The sequence below is a fragment of the Pipra filicauda genome, unplaced genomic scaffold, assembly GCF_003945595.2.
Source record: "Pipra filicauda isolate LSUMZ 115617 unplaced genomic scaffold, ASM394559v2 scaffold377_size797966_pilon, whole genome shotgun sequence".
Classification (NCBI taxonomy): domain Eukaryota; kingdom Metazoa; phylum Chordata; class Aves; order Passeriformes; family Pipridae; genus Pipra; species Pipra filicauda.
The window spans coordinates 82288-110045 of record NW_024104506.1 but is presented as its reverse complement, the minus strand read 5'-3'; the positions used below and the strand labels follow the sequence as shown (position 1 = coordinate 110045).

Sequence of the window (27758 nt, the reverse complement as noted above, 5' to 3'; positions counted from 1 at the left end):
CAAGCAGGCACAACATACACTTGGCAGCTCTTTGGGCCTTCTTCCAGGAGATTACTGAGCAGTTCCCTCTGGGTTCCTCCTCTGGGTGGCACTGAATCAGCAGCTTGGGCTCCGGAATATCACCACCCTCAATCCCACTGCAGCAGTGACACGCTCACACAGCCCAGGGAGATCCAGCCCTTTGCAAGGTGTTAAAAATTCAGAGCACAGAAAACAGGAGTGAGGAAAAGAGATCCTTTGTTCAGAACTAGCAACATTTTCAGTGTCTTTATGAGGCTGCTTCCTTCAGCCATCCTAAAGGCTAAACATACATAACAAATGTTGCTGGAAGGTGGTGTCACCCTTTTAAGAGTGTGTACACTGATCAACAAAATATATTTGAATCACAGCTACTCCTTAAAGGATACAAGATTAAAATACCATGGTCCTGCCCTTGGTTCTTCACTGTCATCACCTCCTCAGGCACTTCCCTGGTGTGAAATGCCAGCACTGTGATGCCATGGTGGGTGACACAAAGGCACTGTCCCAGTGTGACACAGACCAGCCCCACGTGCTCACCCCTCCAGCTCTGGTCACAGCTCAGCAAATGTAGTGTAGCACATTGTAGACATCTGAGCACGCTGTTAAATAGACAATTCCTGTAAAAAGTTACAGTTGAAAAGCCTGTTGTATTTTCACAGGAGTGAAAATCTGTAGTGCTTGTAGGACTTACTTGAATAGACCTACAGTGCTACAGAGAGACAGCAAGGCTGGGAACACTGCGGGAACTGAAGATGTTCTACAGTGCCTGGAGGCAGAAGAATTAAAAAAAAAAGCTTACTTTTTCTGAGAGCAATTTTTTCTACCTTAAAAAAATTGAGCTGTAAAAGGTAGTAAAAAGGAGATCCACTTGATTCATATTTGTGCCACTGGACTTTGTAATCTTTAATGAACTGGTTCTCCAATTAAACTTTTTTCTAATTTGTCTAACATGCTTTTTTGAAAGCTTTTCGTACTAGAAACCTGTAAACCAAGAGGTCCTTTCTGAGGTTGATACAGCAGGTACAGAACTGAGGTGCAGAGCCTGCGTTGCCCAGAATTTTTCTTTTTTCACTCACCGCTGCTGAAGTGAGAGGTGGATACACAGGCACGTGGGGTAATCCTTGGGGTGTCCTGTGCAGGAGGCTGGAGCTGGACTCGATGATCCTTGTGGGTCCTTCCAACTCGGGATACTCTCTAATCCTATGATAGCATTACTTCAGGTTTCAGAGGAGAGATGTTCCCGTTAATCAAATAGCAGAGCAAAAATCCCTGCGATATATCCCAAATTCTAAGCCAGGACTCTTCAGCAGCTTTGCTAATTCCTGCAACTGGGCAGAGACAGACACAATTCCTGTTGGGAATAGAACAGAACTGTCCTTAAACTTTGCAATCTGAATAAGGTCACAGTCATGGCAAGACGTGAAGGTGTCCCTGCCATGCAGGCGCTGACCACCAGCTGTCCCCATCGCCTCACTGCAGGGAGGCAGCGGAACAGCCTCCCAAAGTGGGGGCTCCCTTCGGGCTCAGGAAAATGAAACCGAGCTGCTGCGGTTCTGGGAGTCTGTAGGTAAGAATTGGGACGTGCAGCAGAAGGGGTGCACCCAGCACAGCCGTGTGGGGACAGGCTGGGACAGAGCAGCACAGAGACACAAGGATACGACCTGAGCACATCCTGCAAAGAGAAGCTCTGGAGACTCATTCGTGTGGCAGAATCAGAGAATCACAGAATCAGCGGGGTTGGAAAGGACCTCCGAGATCATCCAGCCCAACCCTTGATCCAACCCCGCCGTGGTTCCCAGACCATGGCACTGATGCCACATCCAGTCTCAAACACCTCCAGGGACGGAGAATCCACCCCCTCCCTGGGCAGCCCATTCCAATGGCTGATTACTCTCTCGGGAAAAAATTTCTTCCCAGTATCCAACCTAAACCTCCCCTGGCACAGCTGAAGACCCAGCCCTCTTGTCCTACTGCTGCTTCCTGGGAGAAGAGCCCAACTCCCACCTGGCTACAACCTCCTGGGCAGGGAGTTGTAGAGAGTGAGGAGGTCTCCCCTGAGCCTCCTCTTCTCCAGGCTGAGCCCCCCCAGCTCCCTCAGCCTCTCCTCACAGCACTTGTGCTCCACTCCCTTCCCCAGCCTCGTTGCTCTTCTCTGGACCTGCTCCAGCCCCTCCAGGGCCTTCCTGAGCTGAGGGCCCAGAGCTGGACACAGCACTCCAGGGGTGGCCTCACCAGCGCCCAGTGCAGGGCAAGAATCACTTCCCTGCTCCTGCTGCCACACTCTTCCTGAGCCAGGCCAGGATCCATTGGCCCTCTTGGCCACTGGGCACACTCTGGCTCACATTCAGCTTCCTGAATATTCAAAGTGGGCTGGAGCATTGCCGAGTTCCTGCCCAGTCTCTGACACAGCCATGACCCACGGGATCTGAGAAAACCTCCCTCAGAGATGTTTTCCCAACCAGTGTCTCTGGTGGAGACCACTTCCCAGCTTCAGAAACTGTTCCAGTTTAGAACTGGAGAAATGCATCTCAGAGAGGCCCCAGGGAGAAGGTGTTGTAGGCTTATCTCAGAACAATAAAGTTCTTTCCTCTCTTGAGAATTCAGGACAATTTCTCATTTCCACTCAACTTTTGACTTCTCAACGTGAGCCCAGAACACAAAATTGTCACTCTATTTGTTAGATCCACAAGATGTTGGACTTGGTCTCTTCACAAATCAACTTGGAGAAATCTGATTTCATATTGATATTGTTTGGGATTTATTATCATGTAAGGGATGCCATTAAGAAATAAGAATAACATTTTACAAGGCAATTAATTCTACCTTAATTGCTTTTCTAGCCTTAATGTTGCTACTTACAAAAGAATGATGAAAGGCTATATATGCTTAATATAATCTAGGTTATGGATTTGGATGCAAAGAGGAGAAGGGTAGGAAAGGTTGAGATTGCTATCCCTCAAAATATAGTTATAGGGAAAACATACTCAGGAAAGAGAGATTCCTGCTTTGTTTCTCCAGGCTCTGCTCTGGAGGGACCTCTCTCCACTGAGCCACTGCCATTCCTGCATGTCAAATGATAATACTCTAAACCAAAATGTTTGCAGAGAGCTTTATTCAGAACAGCAAAATGAAATGCAGAAGTGTCAGTGCAGAATTATTGCCAAAATCATGGCTAGGCTTCGCGAACGAAGATTTAAGGATTACCAAAATAATATAAGAAGTAAAAAGTTTCACCAAGTTGATGTAAGGAAGAGTTCAGAAACCCAAATATATGGGCAGTTTTCTTTCAAATGGGTTAAAGTCCTGAAACAAAACTCCTCTCACTTTGAAATCTACAATTTAGTGCCAAACTCCGAACTTTGCTGTTTGCAGTACCAATGCCCAGAGAAACACTGGGCACCTGCTGTGCCACCAGCTCCCTCCTGAAGGCCTGTGGGAAGGGAACTGGGCTTTTTCACACATAAATGCACTATATTGCTGTATTCTAACAGACTTTCAGCTTTATTCACCAAAATAAGTAGCTCCAAGCACTGTACACTTAAAGTTCTGTGTACAAACACTTTACAGATGTAATAACGGAGTGAAGAAACTTCAGGGTTTGTGGGTCTTTTGACTGCAGGATGGTAGATTTATACCCGACTGATCTTGCCAACAGGACACCTGTCACTAACACATATTCCTCCTAGAAAGTATGAAAAGCAACCCAAATTCCAATTCCTTTACACTTTGTGCAATTTTGAAAATATTTCATTTTAAAAGCAACTTGTCAGCATGTGATTATTCACACAACCCCAGCAGGTAAAGAACACTTTGGTCTAATGACTGTGGTTTAACTAATAGGTTAGATTTAAATGGTATAAATTAGAAAAACTTGGACTAAGCAAACCCGAAATACAGCCCTGCTGAAATCAGACCAACTTAGGGTACTGGGGAAGCCAAAGGAAGCAGTTTCCTGCTTAGTGGGCACAGCATGTGGCCAGAGGGGTAAGGTATTGTTACTTTAACGATCAGAGACTGTAAAGTACTTTCTTTAGGCAGCACAGACCGAGGAAAAGAGTCTCTGCCATGTCATTACATACCTGTATCAGCTGAAAGCATCAAAAGGGATTTTTATGTCATTTTTCTAATCCATATGAATAATCACTATTTTACTACTTTCAGTAGCTTCTTCAGCCAAGTTATACCACTATGAAAAACCTGATCCAGATGTTTCTCAGGTAACAATGGATAGAGAATGAATCCCTGCCTGGTGCATCCAATGCTCCTGAGCACCGATCCAAAGGATGCAGGGAGACCCAGTCCTTCTGCAGAGCCCTATGCTGTGGTGTATCAGGTAGATAAAGCCTGTGGGGAAAGTTTTGTCGAATGAATATAATTGAAACCTTTTCCAAACAGCTGGAGGGCCACAGCTAATGCTGCTGAAAAGCAGCAAAGGCTGCCCCTTCCTCTGGCTGATTTATTGGTACACCTGCATCAGGAGAGGCACTGAAATGCCTACAAGGACAATTTCCAACAGTTTTGAAGAGGAGGAAAGGAAATGAAATCAAGTTACAACAAAAAGCTGTAAAGCATCTTTCTTTGTAACTATTTCAATGCAGTCTAAACTTGAGAGCTACCAAGCAACCACAGTGCTCTGAGTGATTGAGACAGGGAGGGAAACACTGGCTAAAAACCCGAACATTAAAATCACACTGTGCTGGTAACTGCAGACACTTGTCTAGAGCCAGCTCATTCCTAATTAATAACTGATTTATTTTGCTGCTACGGGAGAATTGGGCAGTTCAGATCCATGACACACTGAGCAGTGACTTCCCTGGATTTGGGGAGGCTGTACCAGCCGCTCTGCTTGGCCATTCCGAGTGACCAGCTGGGACAGAAGTGTGAATTGCAACCCAAAAAGCTCACATATGCAAGCAGAAGAAACCATTTCTGCCAACTTCCCTCCACCTAATGATTTTTGAAATACCTTTCAGCAATTACACCAGCAAAACATCGGCCTCCAAAAACTCCGGATGCAAACAGGTACAAGTTTTAGCAACGTGCACAGTAGGAAAATCTTAAATACTCAGAGAAGGTGGCTGTGCTTCTGCACCCAGCTCTGGAATTCTCAGTCAGAAAAGCCTTTTCCCCCACCCATGCTGTGAATTCAGCCCGAGGACACCTTTCTCTCACTGACAACATCGGTGTTGTCAGGTGTGCAAAGTGACTCTCTCCTCCTGAGAACCTCTAAGTTTAAACGGTGTCGAAGTGCAAAAGACTCTCAGAGAAAAAATACACCTCTGAACAAAGAAAAAACTCATTATACTTTGCGCCTGTTTAAGGGAAAAATCCCTTTAGCAAGTTGGATCATTAATAAAGGTGCAATTAAGTATCACATCATTAAAGGAATAGGAATGAAAACAGGGTGAAGTCCCATTAAGAGACAATGCTGAGGTATCTATCTCACTTAAAAAAAAGAAATCCACACTTTCTCTCCTTGCTCCTGGTTACAGATGATCTCGTAGGGATTTGTTACTTACATAAGATTGCTCCTGAAAGTTAGAAACTGCTTTTCTGAGCTAAAAAGCTCTAATTTGCTCCCATCTTTCTAAAAAAAGGTGTTCCTTACTGTGAACAAGCACAGCAATGAGAACAGAAAAACCTTCAGGGGAAGATACCACTCATTTCAATATCACAAACAAGACACGAGCATAGGCAAAGTGACAAATTTTGCATTCTCTCAATAACAGATTCTCTTTCTGTTTCCATTGTAAGTTAGAACCGAGGAACTTCAATCACCGTGGCAAGCAGCCAGCTCATGAATAGGCTCGCTAACATCAACAAGACTATTCGTATGAACAAATGCTCAAAATGACTACGAGACTTCTTGTATATCCTTTGTAATGTTAAAATCAGCAGGATTACTGCGGTTTCTAAGTGCTCTCCCACACAGACTAAGAGTTTAAGTCAAGAAGGGTGTTCATATGAGAAACAATGTAAGAGCTGCAGTTAAAGACTGAACTGGTCCTTTGGGTTTAGTTTAAAAAAATAATACAGCACACTCTGACAGAACTACTACTGGACAGGCAGAAACCAGGCTTTAAGTGACTATAAGCTGGTGCCTGAAGTTAGATTCTGGCATGCACGGCTCAAGAGAAACGCTGCCTCTACTGTCTCAACAGTTATGGGTAGCTGTGGACACAGCTCTTCTTGAAGAGCACGAGATTTCAAACTCCTTTCTGCACGTATAGGACGGGGCTGGCAATCCATAGAGAGCTGTGAGAAAGGAAGCACTGGAACTCGCAGCAAGGTGGGGTTGCCTGCATGGGCAGCCCTTCATTTGAATGCAAATGTAATTTTGGGGCAGGCAGTTATCTGTGACATCAGGCAGGACCTTAGTAAACTGTTACCACCAGCACCTGGTAAAACCATTGTTAATCATGTGTAGTAAAGGGACATCAGGGCTAGCGTGAGTCATTTATAGAGCCAGGCAGGGCTAGAAAAGAGAGAAAGAAAGAGGAGGGGAAGGGAGATCAAACGAGCCCTGCGAGGAGCAGGATGTCCCGGCAGGACAGAGCCGGGCTCTGAACACCATGTACGTGAGCTACCTTTTGGAGCAGGAGAGCAGCATGTACCCAGGCTCTGCCCGGTGCACCGGCAGCACCCTGCCAGGGCAGGGCTTCGTGTCCGCACCCCCCTACCCCGAGTACATGGGATACCACCCCGTGCCAGCCCTGGACACCCACGGGCAGCCGCCGGGGCCCTGGGGCTCCCACTATGGCCCGCAGAGGGAGGACTGGAACGCGTACGGGCCGGGCCCCTCCGGCGCGGGCACTGCCCAGCTCAGCGCCTCGTCCCCCGCCCCGGGCTCCTACAGCCCCGCCGAGTACAGCTCCCTGCAGCCCGGGGCCGGGGGGGCTCCTCCCGCAGAGCCCGGCAGTGCCCAGCACTGCTCCCCCAGCAGCCACAGGCACAGCTCCTACGAGTGGATGAGGAAAACCGTGCAAGCCACGTCCACAGGTACGAAGGAGGGCACTGGGGGTGATGCTGAGGAGAGGTCTCACTTGCTGGGGGGTTTGCCAGGTTCCCCTTTCAGAGGGAGCCACACAGATGAACAAAGGTCCTTATTGCTCTGAGGAATCCTCGTGCTAAATATTGGGTCGATCACTCAATCACTTGACTGATTCTTACGTTTCTTCCTTGACCTCTAACGCTGCGGGAAATGAAAACCAATGGCCTTTCACTTCTCACTTCAGATGTGCTTAAAAAGTTTGTGATATCAAATAATTGCTTTCAATAGGAGATTACAGGTGGGAATAGATTCCCCTATAGACGGGAATGAAGCAGCATGTCTGCAGAAATGGATCGTGATCGAAGTATTGGACTTCAGCACCACCTACGCTTTGCTTACTTCCCTCAAGTTTTGCAGTACTTATGAAAAGTTCAAGTGAAACATGTACAGCAGGGGGGTGGCAATAAGGCTTTGTATTAGAAACAGCCTCTCTAAACCTCAGAGCACTGAAATGAAATCTGCCAGATCAAACAATGAGCCCATGCTTTAAAAATAGGGATGATAAGGAAAAGTTGGCTTCACTTTGGAGCAGCAGCTCTCAGAATGTGCAGGAATACAAAGATCCATGGGAACACAGTCAGTTAATGCAGCCGCAGATCAGTCTCTGATGTGTAACAGTCAATGAGTACAATCCTTCAATCGTATTTAACCAGGAAAAATTAGCTGTGGACATGAGGAAAAGGTCCTGTTTGACTGGGAGAAGGAACAAGAGAACAAAAGGTAAATATTGAGCATCTGTAAAAAAAACCCTGTACCTTGTATTATATGAAAAAATTATGAAACAAGAAAGGGGAGAAGGATAAGAAAAAGAGGGGAAACTGCCTGAAAAGCACAGAGGCACAGACTGCTGTATGAAAGTATTTGATCCTCCAAGGTGCTGAGCAGCTCTGCCACGCACTGAGATCAGTAAAAATTAAGGATGCTCAGTTCCTCCCCTTCAGAGATACTCCCAGTATTCCAATGTTCCATCCCTGGAAGGTCCCTTCCCTTTCAGCCCTCCCTCCAGCCCCAGCTCTGCTCCACACATGCCTGTAAATAATAGTCTGCAAAGCAAGTACCGAATCAATCTCTGGTGGAAAAGCCATTACTGAAACCATAAGTTAGAGAAAAGAATGCAAGTGTCTAGAAAAATAGTCTATATTAAAATAATGCCTCTAATTTATATGTATGGACAGATCCATCCTCACTCCTGCTGAACACAACTTCAGTTCACAGAGAGTCCACAGAAGTCAGTCGGCCAATCAAAATAGGTTGTTACCTCAGGAGAATAAGAATTTTTTGGGGGAAAAAAAAAAAGCAAGTGATTTTAAATCATATTTTTTCTTCACTGAATACAAGACAAAACAAAAGAGGGCCTGTTTTGTAAAAACTTACAGCCTGCTTTTGGGTAGTCCTTCCAAGGGCAATGAAATTGCTCACTAACTGATTTACAGACAGCAGGACCTTTGCTTCAATAATCCACTGCTCATCTCTTCTTTCCCTACCTGCCCTATGCTCCTGTGCATTCCAGCTGCAGCCTTTGAGAGCAAGACCTGATTTGTTCTGTCTGTGTGTCCCTTTGATAGTGGGGACTTAGTGAGATAGATTGATATTTTATGTGTGTGTTACAGACAATACCCCCTTCCAACTGCCTGCCTGAGTAGCACACTTAGAACTTTCTAACTTTTCAAATTTCAAGTCTGCAAGGGTCAGAGCATTCCCAGGAAGAGCTGGAAGTGTCTCCATCCTGGAACAGTCTGACATGAGTGTCTTTATGACAGGAGGAATCAGCATCCCAAACACCCATGAGCCATGTAAGGCCCTCTGAAGCTGGTGGGGGCCTGGCCATTCATTTAATAACTATTAGGTCCTGCTTTAGGGAGAACTCCAGACTGGGAATTCTAATTGTTGTTTCTTTCCCTCTTATATATATTTTTCTCTGCTAGGCCAAGAAGGCTCTGTGCCAATAAATCTCTTTCACTGGAATTGGTTCCTTTTTGTGCTTTCACTCCTTTTCCTCTGTTTAAAAGCAAGGGCACCATTGTTCTTCATTTTTCAAAAAAATAAAGTAATTTTTAAGTATTTTCCCTTCCAGCAATGCCAGCTGTAGAATGTCACACTCTGAGTTCGGTTCTGTGCATGCAGGTGTTGCAGGTGACCTCAGGTGTGTGACCAGGCCAACTGCAAGGACCAGTGTTGCTTGCTGGGTCTTCTTGGATGGAATCCATTGCTTTTCCCATCCTTAAAGCTGTATGTGTCCACTGAGCATTATCCTTCTGTCTCTTTGCGAAACTTCAGGATTTTCAGTAGAGCAAGTATAGGCAGGAGTCAAGGAATCACAGCTCTTATTTATTGGCTTTCCTTATTCCCTGTGCAGTAGATAGGAACCACTGTTCTTAAAGATGAGAAAACAGGCTCAGACTTACCTGAGGTGATCAGAACAGAAATTATCTAGACAGGTTAATTTTATTATTTATTCATTACACTAGTTATCAATATTATTGCACTGTGGAAACAATAACTATTAAGGCAAGTGATTTTTGCAAGATATTCTTGGAAGTGGGCAAGAAGTGTTCCTGTAATCTTATCCCTTTAAGACTGGGAGAGATTCATTCCAAAGGTAACTTACTTTGAGCAGTGTAACTCATGGCAGCTACAGAAACAAGGCCCTGAGTCTGTGGCATTTCCAGCTCCAGAGATTCCATGGTCAGCTTCTCTTCGTGGTGCTTTGTGGCCTCGTGTCCATAGAGATGACAAACAAAACACTTAATTCCAATTTCCACCAATGCCTCATGTCCTACAGGCCCTTTGATACCCTGGTATCTACACAGCTAACCTGCAACAAAGGGAGAAATGATTTCAAGTCTTACTCAGTAATTTTAAAAACAACATCCCATGTAAATTGAAGATACCATGTCTTCAGCTGGTGTTAAGTGAAGCTTATGAGGCTTTGCTACATGAAACCTCTGGAAGATCTCAGTATTTAATGTGAGACCATCACCCTGTTTAGTGTTACTGAAATGCATTTCCTGCAGAAAAGACCTACTGAGGCTTTCATGGATCATTCTCTCTCTGGTTGAAGGATGTCTGAGTGCCTGTCCCTGCAGCTTTGGAGCTGGAAGGACTGGGACTTGCTCCTAAATTCAGTGCACCCAGGGTTCAACGTCCTATCACTGCACTGGGAGGGTGTCCAGGACACAGGAGAGAGCAAACGTGTACTCAGGACTCCTGAAGGAGGAAACACTGACTAATGAGTATTTTCAACCAAGAACACTGATAGAAAAGACCCTTCTCTAACCCTTACACTGCTCCTGCTCACTGTCCTCAACCCCTACTTGGAGAGGGCAGCACAGCCAAGGAGCAACTGTAACCGAGAACAGAACAAGGGCACAGATACGAATCTGAGGTGGCAATTCCACACACACACACACACACACACACACGTGACATAATTACAGCAAATTCTTTGGCAGAAGGTAGAATAAAACCACCTCAGAACAAGTTACAAATCTCCTCCTGTTGATTCCAATATTTTTACAGAGGTGTGTCGTGGCTCCCACAGGAGCAGAGTTGGCTTTCTGGCTGTGTGAGATCACAACACACACCTGCGGTCAAAGTGTGCCCAGAACACCGAGTGTGAGCAGGGCACCCAGGCCAAGGAGAGTTTGCTCTGAAGCTGAAAGTACATCTTAAGATCTGCACTAATGTTACCACAAAACAGGGAGGGGACAAGTTTTGAAGCAGGTGAATAATTATGAGCAGAGCCTTCTCCTGTAGATGACAGTTCTCCTCCTATCATTCTTCCTCAATAAAAGTTACTGTGAAGACATAAGGGCAATTCTGCTGCTGCTGAGGGTGCTGAGAGCATCAGGACCAAATGCACTGTAAATGTGCATTTAGTCTCTGAAGGAAGAAGTTATATCCCCTCAAATCTAAGGAAAGGGAACAAACCTCTTTAGAAGGCATTCCTGCAAAATGAACTCCATGATCCTTTTGGGTCCCTTCCAACTTAGCAGATTGTGTGATCCTGTGAAAATGCTGAAGGCCTAAAGAACACAGAACACTTGGAAAGAAAATTCAGTTACTCACTTGCCTTTTAGTCTGTAGAGTCACTGGCCGTGGATTTCCCCTGATTTGCCCCTCAGAAATGCACCTCCATTTTCCACAGGTCATGTCTGTCTGCAAAGAGGATCCACACAGGGCAGCCTGTCCCGTCACTGCTTAAAGGGGATAAAAACAGCTCTGCTTTGGACTCACTTCTGTAGGGTGAAGAGTATTAGAAAAGTTCACACTAGCAAGGGCAAGGACAGAATTTGGCCAATGAGCTTTATTTCAGAATAGCAGAACATGTTCAAAATTGAAAACAGAAGGGGAACTCCAAGTCTGTTGAAAAGTTCCAATCCTATGATCCTGCTCTGTTCTTTTCAGCATGAATAACCTGAACATGTATGACAAGAACAAGGAACAAGACACAGCAGAAAATACAAACACAGAATTTCACCATGTTTCTTTCTGCAGTTAACTTTGCAGTAATGCCTGGGACCAGGACACCTACTCAGCACACCGAGATTTCTGGCAGGAATATTATACTCACATTACACAGGACCGGGCCCATGGAACATTTTCTAATACAATGGCAATGTGGTTTTGGAGGTTTTATTAATTTAACTTTAAGAACATCACGTGCAGCACAATATCTGTCTTCAAAACTTACTTTAAATTATTTTTGCTTCACAACTTCAACTGAGGCAGTGAAATTACACTGGGGAGAATCTGCCCTTTACTTTTCCTACACTTTTAAAGTACATAAAGAGTTAGAGATAGTCCTAAACAAATCTCTGGGGCCTGATCTCTGACAGTCCATATCTTTATAAGCTCAAAAATTAACATTAGTTTCTTAACACTAAGCTAACAGAGAGGTGCAGGTTTGAACTGAGCCCATGCTCAGGCCAGAAAGCTGTTCCCCATTTCCAGCTGATTTAAGGTAACTCCAGCCACCAAGTACAGACATTCCTTCCCCTGAAACAAAACCCTGGAAGCCGAGCTGTAATCCCACAGCAATCCCACACTATTCTGTACTGTGACATCCTCAGGCAGCTCCTGGACTTTATGAACAATGGTTTCAGTAGATGAAGAATATTCCTGAAAAGTTAAGAGAGGAGGCTCTGAAAGAGGAGCCAGGGCTGGTTCTAATGCTAATTTATTTTGCTTTGTAAACTAGTTGTGAGGTCCGATGGTGGTTTTTTTTTTCCTTTCCTGGCCTACATTGTCTGAGGTTTTGAGGCCGATCTGTCATATTGAGGCAGCAGACCCTTTTAACACTTCACTTTGCTTTGCTTTGATATGCAGCCTTGTCTCTTCCTTCTCCCTCCTTTCTTCAGGAGTTATATTGCCGGAAAGGGTGATGATTTTCACAGCAAATAAAGAGGCCTTCTCCCAGCTTTATTGTCTTCAGAAGAAATGCTCTGTGAATTTTATGACCAATGGGAAAGCTGTTCCCTTCCCCCAACTCAAAACTTGGCCAGTTACAAAAATTGCCATGGTGGGTGTGATACAACAGGATTGTTAAACTGTATCTTACTAAAAGCTTTCTGAGTCTGAAATGTCTTATTTTTTGCTGGTCCAAAGGCAATTCTCAGTAGTCAGAGGTTTTGGACAAAACTCTCTCCTTAACCAGCTCATTAAAGCCAGGAAATCCACTTCCCCAGGACAAAGGCAGGCAGATTGCAAAGGTAGTTGCTTCAAAGCTCTTTTGTTTCATTTCTCTTCCACCCAACCACTATTAACCTCTGCAACCAACTTGCAATTCCCCAGGATAATTGTCCATGGCAGAACGTGTTTCCAATGGAACTGACACCATGTTGCTGATTATGATTTTAACCTGGCACCAACAAAAGGTTCATTAAGATCCTACAAATCTAAATGTTTGCAGCTTCACCCACCCAAGTGAGTAAAATATGCAGGATTTGATTAAAGAATGGGATCAATATAGTTACTTTTATCATTGCATCATTAAACTCTGTCATTACCTCCTAAAGAAGTCTGAGAAGTGAAGAACATCCTTCTGCTGTCTCTGGGGTGAATCCATTAGTTCTCCCTCAAGTTTTACTCAGTTCATACTTCTTGAAATAAAAGGCATCACTAAATAAATCCAGTAGAAGGGCTGCAGGCTTTGGCTCAGAAGGCAGTGGAGTGGATCCATTCCATCCAACAGACGGAATGGAGAGGCTAAAGTCTCAAACTGTTCAGGGATAGGTTCTGATGCTGCTGTTTGTTAACTTTGGCAAATAAAAGTGTACTTTGCCTTCAAAAGGAAAGGCCATGTGCAGACTGATTCCAGATCAGCATCCAACAAAGGCATCAGGGAGACTCTCTCTGCCCTCAGTGGGAGTAAAGGCCCAACAGACTAAAACAGGGTTCTGCCAGAACTGAAAGTGTCTTCTCAGGAGACCCTGGTAGACCTCAGCTCCCACTGCCCGTTGTCTCTCACAGAGGGTATTACTCTGAACAAACAAACAAACAAACAAAAAATCAAATTAATAAAGATAAGATTTATGTGACAAATCAGAGCATTTTTCTCAGAGCATTTCTCAGAATTTCCTTCCTTTTGCTTTTCTACTTTTTATTTTCCTAACTTACTTTAAAGAAAGAAATTAGATGTCAAAGCTCCCAAACTTCCTTCAAAAAGAAACCAGATATTATAATTTCTACTAAAAAAAAAACCTCTGGGAGCTACTAATACAAAAATAAAAGATTTTACAGGAGAAAGTTCTGTTTTCCTTGTACATTTAATTTCTTCTCCAGTTTAAAAACAAATAAAACAACCTCACAACCCCCTCCTAGTCAGATAATAAGGGTTTAAGCACTTAAAACCAGAAACAGAAAGGTTTATCTTGACGTTTACCACCTTGTTTTGGCAATAGAAGAACATTTGATATTTGTCTGTGGTTTCTGAATGAGAATAGAGGTCAAGATAAGATCGCCTTGTTGCTCTTTTGTGTACTCCGGGTTAACGACACAAAGGACACTAAGGAAACATGTTAAACATTTTGTCCCATAGAATGACCCCAAGTTCTCATTTGCAGAGGGGAAAAAATCCCCGAACCAAACCAGCAGCTAGAGAGATCAAAAGTTTAAAAATATTAAGTGAGGCATTAAAGCACCACAGGTGACCGTATGTTAAACAAACAATTTACACTTGGAGTGAACGAAAACAAATGTCCTGGGATTTATGTGGACTGAACTGAGTAACTGCTGCTCCTTAGAGACTCTAAAATTCTTACCCTAATGTTGTAAAATTAACAGCACTTTTCAGTTGATTATCGGTGTAAAGGGAATTGGGCTAATCCTGCTTTCACTGCAGCTTTGCACTGACAGAAATGCTGCTGAAATGAGAATGTCCCGTGTGTCATCCCCAGCCCAGCAGAATCTTCCCAGGGGAGGCAACAGATTGACTCCAAGTGGTTTGGCTGCATGGATTTAGCAGAGTTTCCAGCGTTAGGAACAAACACCCTCTTTCCCCCACTGAAATATTCCAAGTACTGAGGCTGATGGCCCTCAGCAGAGTTGGGCAGTGCCCAGAGCGTTGTAAAGGCACTATTAATGAATGCTGCTCTCCCAGGGCGGAGCGTGGGAGCTGAAATCGGATGTTCTACAAGCCTGGAGAGAGTCCTGGAGAAACCCTGTCCTTAGGGGAACCAGAACCATCCCCAACCAAAGTGGAACAGTGTTTATTTACAGCATGGCACTGCCCAGGGCTTCCTGTGCTCAACAACTCTGCATCTGGGATCTCTCCAAACAGTACAAAGAGGAGCAGAGCATGAAGACCCTTCCAATGCACGCAGTAGGCTGGGGAGCCAAAAATCCCTACAAGTAGGAAAGTACTGTCAAACACCATAAGAGACAGAAGTGATGTGGCTTTCAACCATGACCACACAGAGAGCACAGCAAGTGGAAGACAATGCTGATTTTAAACATGTTCAGCCCTTAAAACTGATGAGACATCACATCTCCCTCCACAGATGGGGAAAAACGTTAACCCAAATCAGGAATTAGGGGATAAAGCACTCCCAAGACTCTGCTGTAGTTTTGTACCCTGAATTCTGAACTTTGGGTGCCACTTAAACTTCAAACAAAAGGGGGATGGGAAGGAGGGGCTAGGGAAGAAGGAGGCCTTTAGCACCACTGATAGATGACCCTCCAGCTCCTCTCTCCTGCCAGGGAAGCTGGGTGCTCTGGGCCATGTGCCTTTGGGATCTACTCAGAGACTGATACTTTACCAACTCAGTGCCTCAGAATTTATTTCACTCCATTCAAAATTAACTTCTCTTAGAGCAATTAATAGGAGTTTGTGGAATCTCTTTATGAGGAGTTAGGTATCCACATAATCCCTTCAGAAGTTCTGTAAGGAAACAGGAGCTGCTGTGTGAAGCCACCCCAGGTCTGCAGCAACAGCAGGCGGGTACAGGTAAGAAGGCACAGGACACCTCCAGTTCTGTGCATCATCTGAGAGAACCTGGACCTACTACAGTGACCACTGGGGACACAATTCACAACCCACAGCACCACAGTGGCACACATGGCAAAAGTGGAAGTGCATTCCCCGTCCCAGACAATGGACAGCCTAAATCCATCCATGTAGAGGAATGCCCATATAGAGACAGACAAGCAAGCACCAAACACTGGTCAAGCTGTGGTTAGCAGAGATGGTAACACTGGTCCCAACACAACATGATCCAATCTGTCAAATATGTGGATGACCTCAGGCCAGGGCTCAGGCCTTGGTTTTGAGCAGGTGCTGATCTCCAATCCACGGACTGCCTGATGTGAGCGTTAACCACAGGGGAAAGGAGGGTGAGAAAGGAAGCACCAGCAGCCTCTCCCATTCTCAGTTCTCTTCCACTGCAGCCACACATCCTGTCCTCCGAAATTCCCCTCTATGGAATCCATAAACTTGCAGGGCCTTGCATCTGTGTTCCCTGCTGTCATTTCCATTGCCTTTTAATGGCCTGGCCACTGCTGAGCCCCGGCTGCTCCACTCAGCTGCACCCAGGGCTGAGCAGAGGCAGCAGTGCTGCCTGCAAAAGAGCAGATGCTGCACTTCTCTGCCCATTGTGAAGGATTATTGCTTTCCTTTTCTCTTTTTTATTAACTGTCATCTAAAAGATCTATGTTACTGTGCTATTATCAGGTTGTGGACAGACAGTGCCAGACCCTAAGGGAAAACACAGCCTCCAAACTGCAGGAACAATCACAGTGTTGTAGGAATTTTTCTAGCAACAACAAGTGAGGGACTTTGGAAGCTCTCAGTACTTTCTGTGCAGTAAAATGTCCTTCCCAGTCACTGCAGCAGGTAGCAGTCTTTGGGCTCCAGGACAGAAAAACAAGGGCGGTTCACCCCCAGGCAGGAAGCTCGGGTGAGAGCTGGGAACAGAACCCAGCTTTCCTGGTTCCTTCTTCTTAGCCAGAACACCTTCCCTTTTCCAAATGATAACGCAGGGGTGATAAAGAGCATGAGAAGCAGTTTATCATCTATTTACTAAGGAGGAAACCTAATATCTGATGGTATGAACCTCTTGTGTTGAAAATCAAGATCAAGTCAAGGGATTCACGCTGGGTAAGTGCCTAGAAATCAGGCCTAAAACACCCACCAACATTTGCAAATGTAAAGCCAGATATTTTGCGTAACTTAAGTTAAAATATTTTAGCTTGAAACAATGTGTTCTTCTTTCAAAACAGGTAAAACAAGAACAAGAGAGAAGTACCGAGTGGTTTACACAGATCATCAGAGATTAGAGCTAGAGAAGGAGTTTCATTACAACAGATACATCACAATCAGGAGGAAATCTGAACTGGCTGCAAACCTAAGGCTTTCTGAGAGACAGGTAGAGTATGGATCCCATGGATCCCCCACCCAGGATTCCCTTTGAATTTATCTCTGCTGCAGAGGAGAGTACTGGTGAGGAACACACAACTGCCAGTGCCTCCTATAACCAAACAGGGGACTGGGTTCCCTCTGCAGCAAATGCAACCACCACCTGCACACACAGTCCTGCTCTGAGGAACAGGAGCTAAGGAATACCAACAAATCCTGTCTGGATTTCCCTCTGGGCAGTGGGAACAGGGAGAAATTTCTGCTGACATTTCTAAAGCAGAAGTCCTGGTTCTGCTGAAGCCAGTGGGAATTCCATAACCAGGTCAGTCTGAGTGGAGAATGGGAGTGATGAAATCAGGTATGTTCAGGACACTTGAAGGTGTTTGTGTTTTCAGCTGCCTATTACCTTTTGTTAAATAATTCCTACATACTTGCTACTCCTATTTCCTACCACCCCCTCCAAATCCCACTTCTGTTCCCAGAAGATAACTTAAAGCACAATCCTATGACTCACCATTGTTTTATGGGCTCTGCTGAGCAGGGATAGTCTAAAATCCACCCACCTGTAGCACTGTCCATCCAACTCGAACCTGTCTCACCCAGCACATCCTGGAAGAGCTCACAGAAATGGAGAAGGAAATATTTCTCAATCTGCTGTTGAATGCAAGTATTTAATTATTGACAATTGCAATTATTTCAACTGGGTATAAAAAATACACTGTGTGTCTTTTTGCTGGCTGTCAAAACGTTAATAACTTGACTTCATTATGCTGACTTCGAAAGTTATGGCCTTGCTTCTGTAAACAGCCAATCACATTTACTTGAAACTTCCTAGTGGTAATTCCTGATAAACCCTTTGGTTGGTATATTTGAAGAGGTGTAACAAAACCATGTGATATGTTTCTTTGTCATGTATTGGAGTGTTTCCTCAAATGTTTCCAAATATGGCAACAGTTTTTGCCATATTTGCTCTTCTTCATCAGCAATATGTCACAAAATTAATTCCAACACATAAAACCTGCATCTCTGGTAAGATTAAAAAAAAAGCATGTGATAGATTCTCCCCACTACCCTTCAGTACAAATTAAACAACCCCATGGGATGAACATGACTGAACACTGTCCCATCCCAACCTCCACTTAAAACCTGAAAGGATTTTCTGGAAAAGCTTTTTTCCTACCTATGCCAAAATCCCATCCAGGACACTGGAAGGAATAACTCAACACAGAAGGACAAAGAACAATCATTTAAACAAGGAAGGAAAGATGCAATATCCAAGTAAGAAAAAAAAAAAAGGCAAAATTGTTAATAAAGGGAGGATACAGAAATAAAGGAGATGATGAGGACAAGAAAGAAGAGAGAAAATCATACTTCAGAGGAAGAGATATATGGAAAAAAAAGAATACTGAAAGGAAGCAGGTGAAGAACAAGTCAGACTGATGCAACTGGACACGCTGGTTTTCAGTCTGACATTACAGATCTGAACTTACTTGTACTTATTTGGTATGACCCTCTGGTGTCCACTAAAATTCTCTCTGGATCTGCTGCAGATTTGCTTCCCTAGTTTAACAACAAACCAGAACAAACCCCTAAATTCACAGGTAGATAAGAACATTGAAGCCAGAGGGGAATTCATAAATGCTGAGAGCACTTGAGATGGGTTTGGTGGAACAGTTTGGCACTGAAATGATATTCCAGAACTAAGACAACAAAATGAATTGTCAAACATCTCAGATGACAGCCTAGGACTTAAGAGACCTAGTTCAAATTTACACAAGCTTTGCATGTAATTGAATTCTTCAACTGTAAAACCATAATAATGCCTCAAGGCACCAAGGCTGTCACAGAGACTCCTTAAGAGGTTTTGTGGACTTCACCAGTGGTTTTGTTTTAAAACACAACCTGGCAGCCACAGATGTTATCACCTCTTACAGTTTTACCTCCTTTCTGATCATCATTCTCTTTCCCTTTCCAGATTCTAGTGAAGATCTAAACAGATCAGTATTTCTCAGCAAACCTTTGATTTTTCTTTAGGTTATAGTAAACCCAAAGAAAAAGAAAAATGAGAAAAGTGTTTCCTTTGCCATCTAAACACCAGCAAGAAAACACAACATACCTGAATGAGGGAGCTTATTACACTGACTAGACGTGATACAGAGCCACTTCCAAGGATAAACAGCTGGCTTTTACTGCTTCAAATCCAATGCTGGGGATTCACATTCACCGTTTCAAACCTCAGCAAGTACTGATGTATTTTTAGTTGCTCATCAACTTCATCTCATTCCTCACTTTTTCCACGCCAGCCAAAATCCATGTACTCTTCAATGGGTCCTTCCTTTCTTCCCAGGGATAACTGTGTCCCTGGGATGTGGTGAAAAGCAGTAGCACATTCTGGCTCCATCTGTGAATGCAATAAAAGGCATTGAGCTATTAAGGCACTGCTTATACAACACTTTGAATTACCATGGAGTCCCAAGGGTAGTGCACTGGTGAAACTCTGCTCAGAAGTGCATTTGCACTGGCTCACACACTGGAGATCACCAATTCCTGTGCAGCATCCAAACAGGAAAGCTTTTGTGCCTCAGTTTATTGGCCAGGAACAGATTTTGACTTGCCCTGACTAGGACATGTAGTTTTCAATGCAATGATACTCTTGGATCCTTTTGGCCATCACTGTGACCCACAAGATTCTGTTCTGTTAGATTTCGTTTAAAAAAGTAAAATCAAATGAATCAAAGGTCATTCCATAAAGAAATACCTCTAAACTAACACTGAAAAACACTTTTTATCAAGCTATTACTAAATATTTCATTACCAGCCAGGAAAGATTACCAACAAGCACACAGTTCTGTTGTCTCACTTTGCCACTGCCTTTCTCACTGGTGCTCATGGCACTGATGTTCCTTGTGATTCCGTGAGTAAATGCACTTTATCAGCAACTGAAAACAGCTTTCCTCTGCCCCTTTACAGGTGAAAATCTGGTTCCAGAACCGCAGAGCCAAGGAAAGAAAGTTAATGAAGAAGAAAATGACTCACTTTGAGGGCAGCAGCCTGGGCTCCCTGCAGAGTGACTCTGGCTCTGTGAGCCCCATGCCCGTCCCTGACCCACAGACTCACTCCGAGATGCCCAGTTCCCTGTTCCCAGCGCCCCCCCCGCCCCCCCCGCTCCCCATGGGGGGGTTGCAGCACCCCGGGGGGCTGCAGCAGGTCGTGGCCTCGCAGTGAGGCTCCTGCCAGCAGGAGCACCCGGAGCACTGCCGCGGGGACGACACGGGCCTCAAGGACAGTAACTCGAGAGCCGGGTCTGCAGGACAGCACAGCTTCCCAAGGGCGGTGCAACCGTGCCAGGAGCCTCTGGAAGAGGATGTGTTGCCACAAGGCAAGGAGTCCTTCGGCCAGGGAGGCACCAGGAGAGCTGGGAGCAGACACAGCCCCTTGGGACAGTGCAGTGCAGTGCAGACTGACACAGCACAAACCTGCCCCAGGAACCCCCCGAGGCTGGGGCAGCTGCGCCCCAGGGACTGCCCCTGGCGCCCGGGAGGGGAACATTCCTGCTGCTCTGAGCCCCACACAGGCTCCGAGTGCTGAGCTCCCTGCATGGACTTTACACACGGATCTCGACAAATGGAAACCCGGCTCACGTGTTTCAACCCACTTGATAGAAAGCCTGGATCCTGGTGGTTGCACTCACTCCATGTTAAGGGCAAAGGTCAGGGATGAGCTTTTTGGAATGTTTTGGTTTTGACAGGTATGATTTCCAATGCTCCACACACTGGTACAAACACACACTCTTCCATCTCGCTGGTAGTGTTTTGAAAGCGTTCCGGAATTGTGAATCTTGGCCCAAATTCATTTTTGGTCAAAGAAAATTCATGTCAGACTCATTTTGGATCCTAAAAGAAAGAGGAAAGGGGGGCAGTAATCCTTAAAAAAAGTGTAGGTATTTTGAAAAGTGACTGCATTTCATGAGACAACAGAGCCCATGGATAGAGATGCAATAATTGCATTCAACCAATTTTAAATTTGTTCCAGTTTTATGAGCTATTGTGGCACTAAAAGAATCTGAGAAGCCAAATTATTGGAAGAAAAAACAAACAAAATATTTTACTTAGATGTAAGCTCTCAGCATTTTTTAAGAGGGTCTCAATTTCTGAAGTACTGATCTTTCCCACACTGAGCAGAATTTGGTAGGTAATCAGTACTTAAGAATAATCCAGATACTTCCTAACATGACTACCAATTGCATGTGCATAACTTCTGTCTGCAAAAGGAAAATTTGGGAATTTATACCTTCATTGTCAAAAGCAGTTTAGAAATTTAGGATGCCTTTCTTCACTAATTTCCATCAAGGTGTCCTCTGAAATATCTCTGTCACTGCTGCAAACAAGACTTAGGAGCATTAAGTCATTTAGGCACTACATTCTTGTTCTCTTTTTTCCTTAATTATAACAAATAGTACTATTAGAGCATCAAAATGTTGGTAATGTGAAATTACTTTGTATATAAAGAACATTAAAATAAATTACTTTTTTCATAACCATTTTCCAGTGTGGTATCAGCTACTGTAGCAAGTGAACATGAAGTTTTTCATGATTGATCTGTTACTGACTTGGAATACCAAATTTAAAAGGAGGGTGATGGTAAAAAAGCTTCCAAAAATTAGAGGAGCATGGTAAGACCAGGATGGTTCAGGGAGCTGGCAGTTTTCACCAGTTCTTAATTTTATTTATCATTTTCTGATAAGGACAGTGCTAAATAAAAGTAGAATTCAACTTCAGCTGGAGCCATGGGGGCCATGGTAACATTCCCACTCATTCCTGTCACAATGGTGGGAGCAGTCTGGAGCTTTGTACAGGAAACAGGGCAGAGCAGGAAACTGCAACTCAAAGTTCAGCAACAGAAAGACTCCACTGGTTTCCACATGGTCTGAAAAGAGGAATACGGCAAACAGCACCTGGGAACAAAAGCCATTTGCCATCTGTATCCAAAGCCAACCACTGCTCTCCCCAGAGTGGTCTCCATCGGATGTACCCAAAAGAGGAATCCACTGGAAATACAGAGAACAGCCAGTCTGTCTGCAGAGGGAAATGCCAGAGGTGTTACCTTTGCTTCACACTCACACACAGATTTAACTTAACAGACTACAAAAGGTTCCTCAAGAGAACCAACCTCACACTGGCCAATTAACCAGAATTGTGCTGACTGACTAGAGAAAAAACAGCTGAGATTTCCAGATTTAGACTTTCAAAAGGTAAGAATGCAGAGGGAAAGTTGGTCTTTTGTACTGATACACAATAATTTAGGCCCTAGTTCTAGCAGAACTTCTAAAAGCAGCCTGGCCCCAGGGTTCTGCAGAATTAAGTACAGAGCTCCCTATTTTAATCACATTTCCATGACACAGCTTAATTTTACAATAACATTTCTAAAAGGAAAAAGAAAAAAGGGTACTTCAAGGAAAAACTTTAAGAAATACGTCTGAACACAACTTCTTTCTCTTTAAAATTTTTTGAACATCATTCAAAGAGAGGGGGATCTGGCAAAACAACCTGGTTTATCTTGTTTACATGTAGAAGAGTTATTGAGGAAGATAAGTGAGCACTTTGAAGATCTGCCTCATTTCTGCTCCAGTTTGCTGAAAGCATGCTTGCTATAGGTTGCTATGTGTTCCCAATCAGAAGTTGTTAAGTACACAAAATAAGGCTGGATTTTATTTGCAGAAGCACATGTTCAAAGGTTACAATTTATTGCTCCAAAAGCAGTATCTATAAACCAGGGCAATACCTTAGAGATTATTAACCTTCTAGTTATGCCAGTGACTGTTTTAAATAGTTGGATTTTTTTGTGTAAAACTTACCAGCAATCCATCTAACTAAGTATTTCCAATGTGCTTTAATCCTTTAAATGCAGCCCACCAAAACCCAAAGAAAGCCATTTTTCTCTCTGAAGCTTGTGCAGTGCTGTTGCTTAGATGATGTACCGTGTATAATTAAAAACAAGAGAGACATAAAACTGGAGACAAATTAACTGAAATGATTTTGGTGCAGCACTGTAAGTCATAGAATACTGGGACCAATCCTCAGGATATTACTTTGGGTGTATCATAAAACTTAACACTTGTATCACATCTAAAAACTAGGGACACCAAAGCAGAGTGTTGTGAAGATGGATTGGTTGTTAGCAAAGTGCCTTGAAGAAGAAAAGCATACCTTAGACTACATCACAGGAATATCTAAGCCCTTAATCCTGATTCTGATTAAAAGAACGATCAAGGAATATCCAATTTTCCGAGGAATTTGCTGACCTTTACACCCCATTTCCCAGCGAGAATTGGGATCCCTATGGTATAAAAACATCACAAGCAGCAGAGCAAACAGCACCTTCTACAAAACCTTCATGCAAGGAAGCAGGATACACAATTCAAAATGCTATTTCTAACCCCAAACCCTTCAGTGATTGTGTAGGGGTTATGCAGTCATTGAGGGACAGAGAGAGAGCTGTGCCACCTGCTACCCAAGAAGCAGATTCCAAAATACATTAATTCGGGATGTTACCATGGAAATTAAAAAGCAGACTCCAACTTTAGCACCCTTACTGGGTTTGCTGGTGCCCTCCAGGCTTACTGCCAGCCAAGCCTTTCCAGCCAGCACGTGTGCTGGGATGACACATCCCTGCCAATGATTCACACAGGCCCATTGCAGGTGGCACTGGATGTTGCTGCCCGGACACATTATTGTGCTGAACTCACTACGTGAAGGAATAGGCACGGGGTTTATGATTAATGTTTGCCAGCTGTTTTCATACTCAAAGAGCACAATCCTTTTACATTTTCTAAAAAAAACTGAGATGTATCCCAGTAAATGGAGAGGGTTAATTAGGATACACTCTGGATGCTCTTGGTTCCTAAGCCACAATAGACACAGACACTGTAAGGCAGGAGAGACCTTCCATAGCCAACAATCTCTCTTGTCTGGGAGTGAGAAGAGTTCAATCTGTGGGACAGAAGTGCCAGTCTGGCAGGGCCATAAACCAGAGTATGGCAGGCAGGGCACAGGGGAGGCACCGACATCTATGGAACCTCAGGCAAGAAACGCCCCCAAAGGGCTCCTGGAGGCTCACAGGGAGCACCCAGATGTCCCCTGGGGTTCACATGGAACTCCTGCCACAGCTGTGGAGTTGTAAGACATACTCTGATTTCTATCAGAACCTGCTCTGGCTTCAGCCCATTCCTCCCTGGCAAACGCAATACTGATGCAGATCATACATTAAGTGCATTGACACTACTTTTAATAAAACACATTTTAACACTTTAGAAATTAAAGATAAGTCATTGTTAGCAGCAGTTAGAAAATCAATAGTGAGGTACATAGAAGGGCAAATACACTCAGCTTTCAACAGTCACTCTCCATTTTTCAAGAGGATTTGTTAAGAGCCAAAATTTTAGAGCATGAAATTAAAATTTAAATCACTGAGGAAAGTTTCACAGTCATCTGGCATCTTTATTTCTTCTGTTTCTATCTTATGAAAAACAAATACACTTGAGGGATCAGAGACACACACAGGGCAGAACTGAAATTAGTGATATGTCCCTTTTTACTTTTCCCCAGAGGAGGTCAGTTCAGCAAGTGAAAACAGCTCAGCTTTGCTCACTCAGCTCTCTGGGCTGTGCCACATCTGCCAGATGTGGTTTGGCACATGTTTGCCTTTCAAACCCTGAAAATGAGACCTAAACTATGGTGTTGGATATTAAACCAGCCCAATTAAAAAGGCAAATAAAAGAATTCAGAAGCTTTATATTTGTAGAACCTTCAGCAAAAGCAAAAGCGGTCTCTTTAACTGTTCTAAATTTTAAAACCATCTGCCTTCCTTCATCATTTGCCACGTATTTTCCCAACAGAACTGCCCTCCGCTGACAGCAAACCACGCAGTGACTGACCTTTCCTCAAGATTCACACAGTTGAATAGTAATTTTAGGAGGAATAAGAGTGCATACAAAGCCCAGCCTGAATACAGGGTCAATAACACATCCAAAACGCAGCACTGAACTCTCAGCAACACAGAGTTCACTAACCATTCCCTCAAAATTCCAAGCATGCAGTTACAAAGGGATGGGCGAGAAGCATTCTTAAGCCTGGTGTTCCTGAAGTGTTATTTGAGTGGTCATCTGGAGACAAGAAAACAAACATCTGTTCCTATCACCTGAGTCAGAATGGGGCACACTAAGCTCACCTGCTCTTTTATTCTAAGAAATTAGAGAGATTTCACATAATTTTCAAGCTTCAAAGACAGACAGATTAGTTTCTTCTTATCTCCATGAAATGAAGAGTGACTTTATGAGTAAGGGCTCCTAATAAAGACTATCACAGTTATAAACACCTTTCATGTAACTTATTGTTGTACAGGCAGGTTTTAGTCTCCCAGGAGTGCTGAAATTGCAGTTATAATGGCTGTCATTAAAACACTTAATTGCACGTTGGTGATTATGTTGTTATTACCCAGGTTGGAACTACTCTCTACAACAGCTTATATACCATAGAGTACAGTCTCCCTTGCCTGTCCAAACAAACCCTTTATAGCTCCTATATATGCTCCTATAACCTATATATGGTTATCCCCACGTGTGTTATTATTGAGAAATTTCATCAACCTCTTGTTAGAAAACTAGAAAGTCTTTTCCCCAAAAAGCTCCAAGTACATCTGATTTAACACACATAAAACTTCCCTCCAACGACCACTGAGGCAGCTCCCATGGACACTGGCTTAGGAGATAAATTATACCTGGCATTTGAGGAGGTGGAGAAGAAAAAGAGCCTTGGAGTTCAGTTTTCCTGACAATCCCTCTCTCTGGAGAATGCCAAAGAGCACAGCACTGCTGCTGCAGCACCACACGGATCTGCCCCACTCTGCCGTTATCACCCACCCCAGAAAAGGTACAAATACACCTCCCTAAGGGCGACATTTCTGGGGGTCCAGCCACCACCTCAGAACTGCTGGCAAACGTTCCTTTAATATCCCCACAGTGTTCTGTCATACAAAATAGGAGACATAAGAGTCAGGGTGCAGAAGATCATTTGAACGTTGCCATTTCAGTTGTCTTATTCTCACTTTGGTGTTAACAACCTGCAGTCCTACCCAGCAATCTTATCCTGCTATGCAAATCTCTTTAAACAAAATGCTTTATTCAAAGCTTACTATTGTGAGCTGATATCAAATCAGTGCAGCAAATTGCCATCTGAGTATCTTGATCTAATTACGTTCTGGAAAGAATCGAAATAGATCTGAAGAAAATTCAGATAATGGAACAGGCAAAACAAGAAAGGGAAAGGAGGAGCATTATCAAAAGATAAAAGAAGAACAGAGTATAAAGGATAAAGCTCTGAGATACAAAAAATAGGATTAAGCGATACTGAAATGGTGGGGGGTACGTGCAGAGGAATCCCATAAAGGAAGAGGATTAAAAATGTTACCAACATGTAATGCAGTCTATGAAATGCCATGTCACTCACTGAAATGTGAAAATGGGGGGCTTAGAAGTCAAACACTGGGTCTGATCTGAAACCCTTGAGCAACCATGTCCATGTTTGAAATCCAATGGATTTCAGATGCAGTCGATGGAGACGAAACTTCCCTCCTGTGGATCTGCCTGTGACTGAAGGCTCTGTGTCACATTCACCCATACATGGAATTTAACTGCTCACAAGGCTCACAAACAGCCAAAGAGTCCAAGGACAATCCCAGTACAGGAAACACAGCTTGTTCAATTTGGATGATGCTCAGTGGAGTTCTTTGTTCTTTTTAGTGCACATCACTACTAAAAGCTCTGTGGGCTTTCAAAAATCGTGTTACAAGTCCTTTTCTTTCAAGATGAAGGGATAAAGAGTCTCTTTCGATTTATTTTTAGTGTTATTTTTATAATAGTACACTAATTACAGAAGGTCTTACTTTTTCTATGTCCTATCCCATGATTTCCTCAACATTCTCAGGATCCCAGTGATTAATGCAGGATTTTGTAAATATAGCAAAATTCATTAAAAATATTTTGCTACACTTCTCAGTAAAAATTCTTCCCTCAAAAATACCCCTCAACACCCAACAGAAAAGGAGTATCTTTCCTGTCTTTAAGTACACACTTAGAATCCTTTAGTGCTGGAATTAGAAGGGATGTGTGAATACCAGTAGTGTCAAAATACAAAGGATACTGAATGAAAACCCACACCTTTGTAAAGGGAAACAACTCATTGTAATTTGCACCTCTTTTGCAAGCATAGCCCTTACAAATAGCTCATTGCAAAAAAACCCAGCCAAAATAAAAATACAGCCAATTCACTCCACAAATCGCAGCTCCACAACCCAGAGAGGCGAGTCTGGAGTCCTAAGGTGTGCTTTAGTTCTCCCACCTTAAACCAAGCTCTTAATAACGAGATGTAAAACACCATGGGAATCCTTTTTTCCTGCCCCACGGAGCACTGTGTGCCAGGGGCTTCCCGGAGGGGCATCGAGGCAGTTCTGATCCACAAATTAACAACCCAGATGTCTCTCCCTGCTGCTTTCCCCTGGCCAAGCTGCCACCACTGAAAGCAGACCACAGGCAGCAGCTCCAGAGGAAGGAATCAGCCTCCTTTCAGGCAGATAAAGCTTGTCTTGAAACAGAAGCCAACAATATTACTGTGCCTAATCAAAGACTTTTTTCACTACTCTTTACAGTCATTTTCTTTGTACTTCTGGCACCATCTTTGTTAAGAAGATTTATTGTCTGCTTTTTCAAATTTATCAGTTTGCAATGGCCACCAGATGAAGGGATCTCTTTAAATCGCTCTGTGTGGGGACAGTGAGAAC

The 27758-nt window shown here is 43.7% G+C and overlaps 1 protein-coding gene and 1 long non-coding RNA gene across 3 annotated transcripts; one reads left to right on the top strand and one right to left on the bottom strand.

The window, feature by feature from the left end:
* Window positions 1-6593: 6593 nt before the first annotated feature.
* LOC113997181 (homeobox protein CDX-4-like) lies at window positions 6594-20150 on the top strand. The gene is made up of 3 exons (XM_027738832.2): window positions 6594-7020; window positions 16790-16935; window positions 19896-20150. Exons 1-3 carry the CDS (start codon window positions 6594-6596, stop codon window positions 20148-20150), a joined length of 828 nt encoding a protein of 275 aa, XP_027594633.1.
* On the bottom strand, window positions 7212-17566 carry LOC113997182. Of its 2 annotated transcripts, none has more exons than XR_005564853.1 (5): window positions 17489-17566; window positions 13081-13554; window positions 11141-11271; window positions 9681-9887; window positions 7212-7765 (listed from the first exon to the last, which is right to left on the bottom strand). It is a non-coding gene; the product is annotated as an uncharacterized LOC113997182 (long non-coding RNA). The 2 variants fall into 2 exon arrangements; XR_005564852.1 differs by having other exon boundaries at window positions 11141-11268.
* Window positions 20151-27758: the final 7608 nt, after the last annotated feature.

What these genes read in the sequence shown, in the direction of transcription:
- LOC113997181 (XM_027738832.2), top strand. Translation starts at nt 6,594, where the DNA reads ATGTACGTGAGCTACCTTTTGGAGCAGGAGAGCAGCATGTACCCAGGC. An exon ending in CGTGCAAGCCACGTCCACAG is followed by an intron (nt 7,021 to 16,789) that starts GTACGAAGGAGG and finishes CTTTCAAAACAG; the next exon opens with GTAAAACAAGAACAAGAGAG. An exon ending in TAAGGCTTTCTGAGAGACAG is followed by an intron (nt 16,936 to 19,895) that starts GTAGAGTATGGA and finishes GCCCCTTTACAG; the next exon opens with GTGAAAATCTGGTTCCAGAA.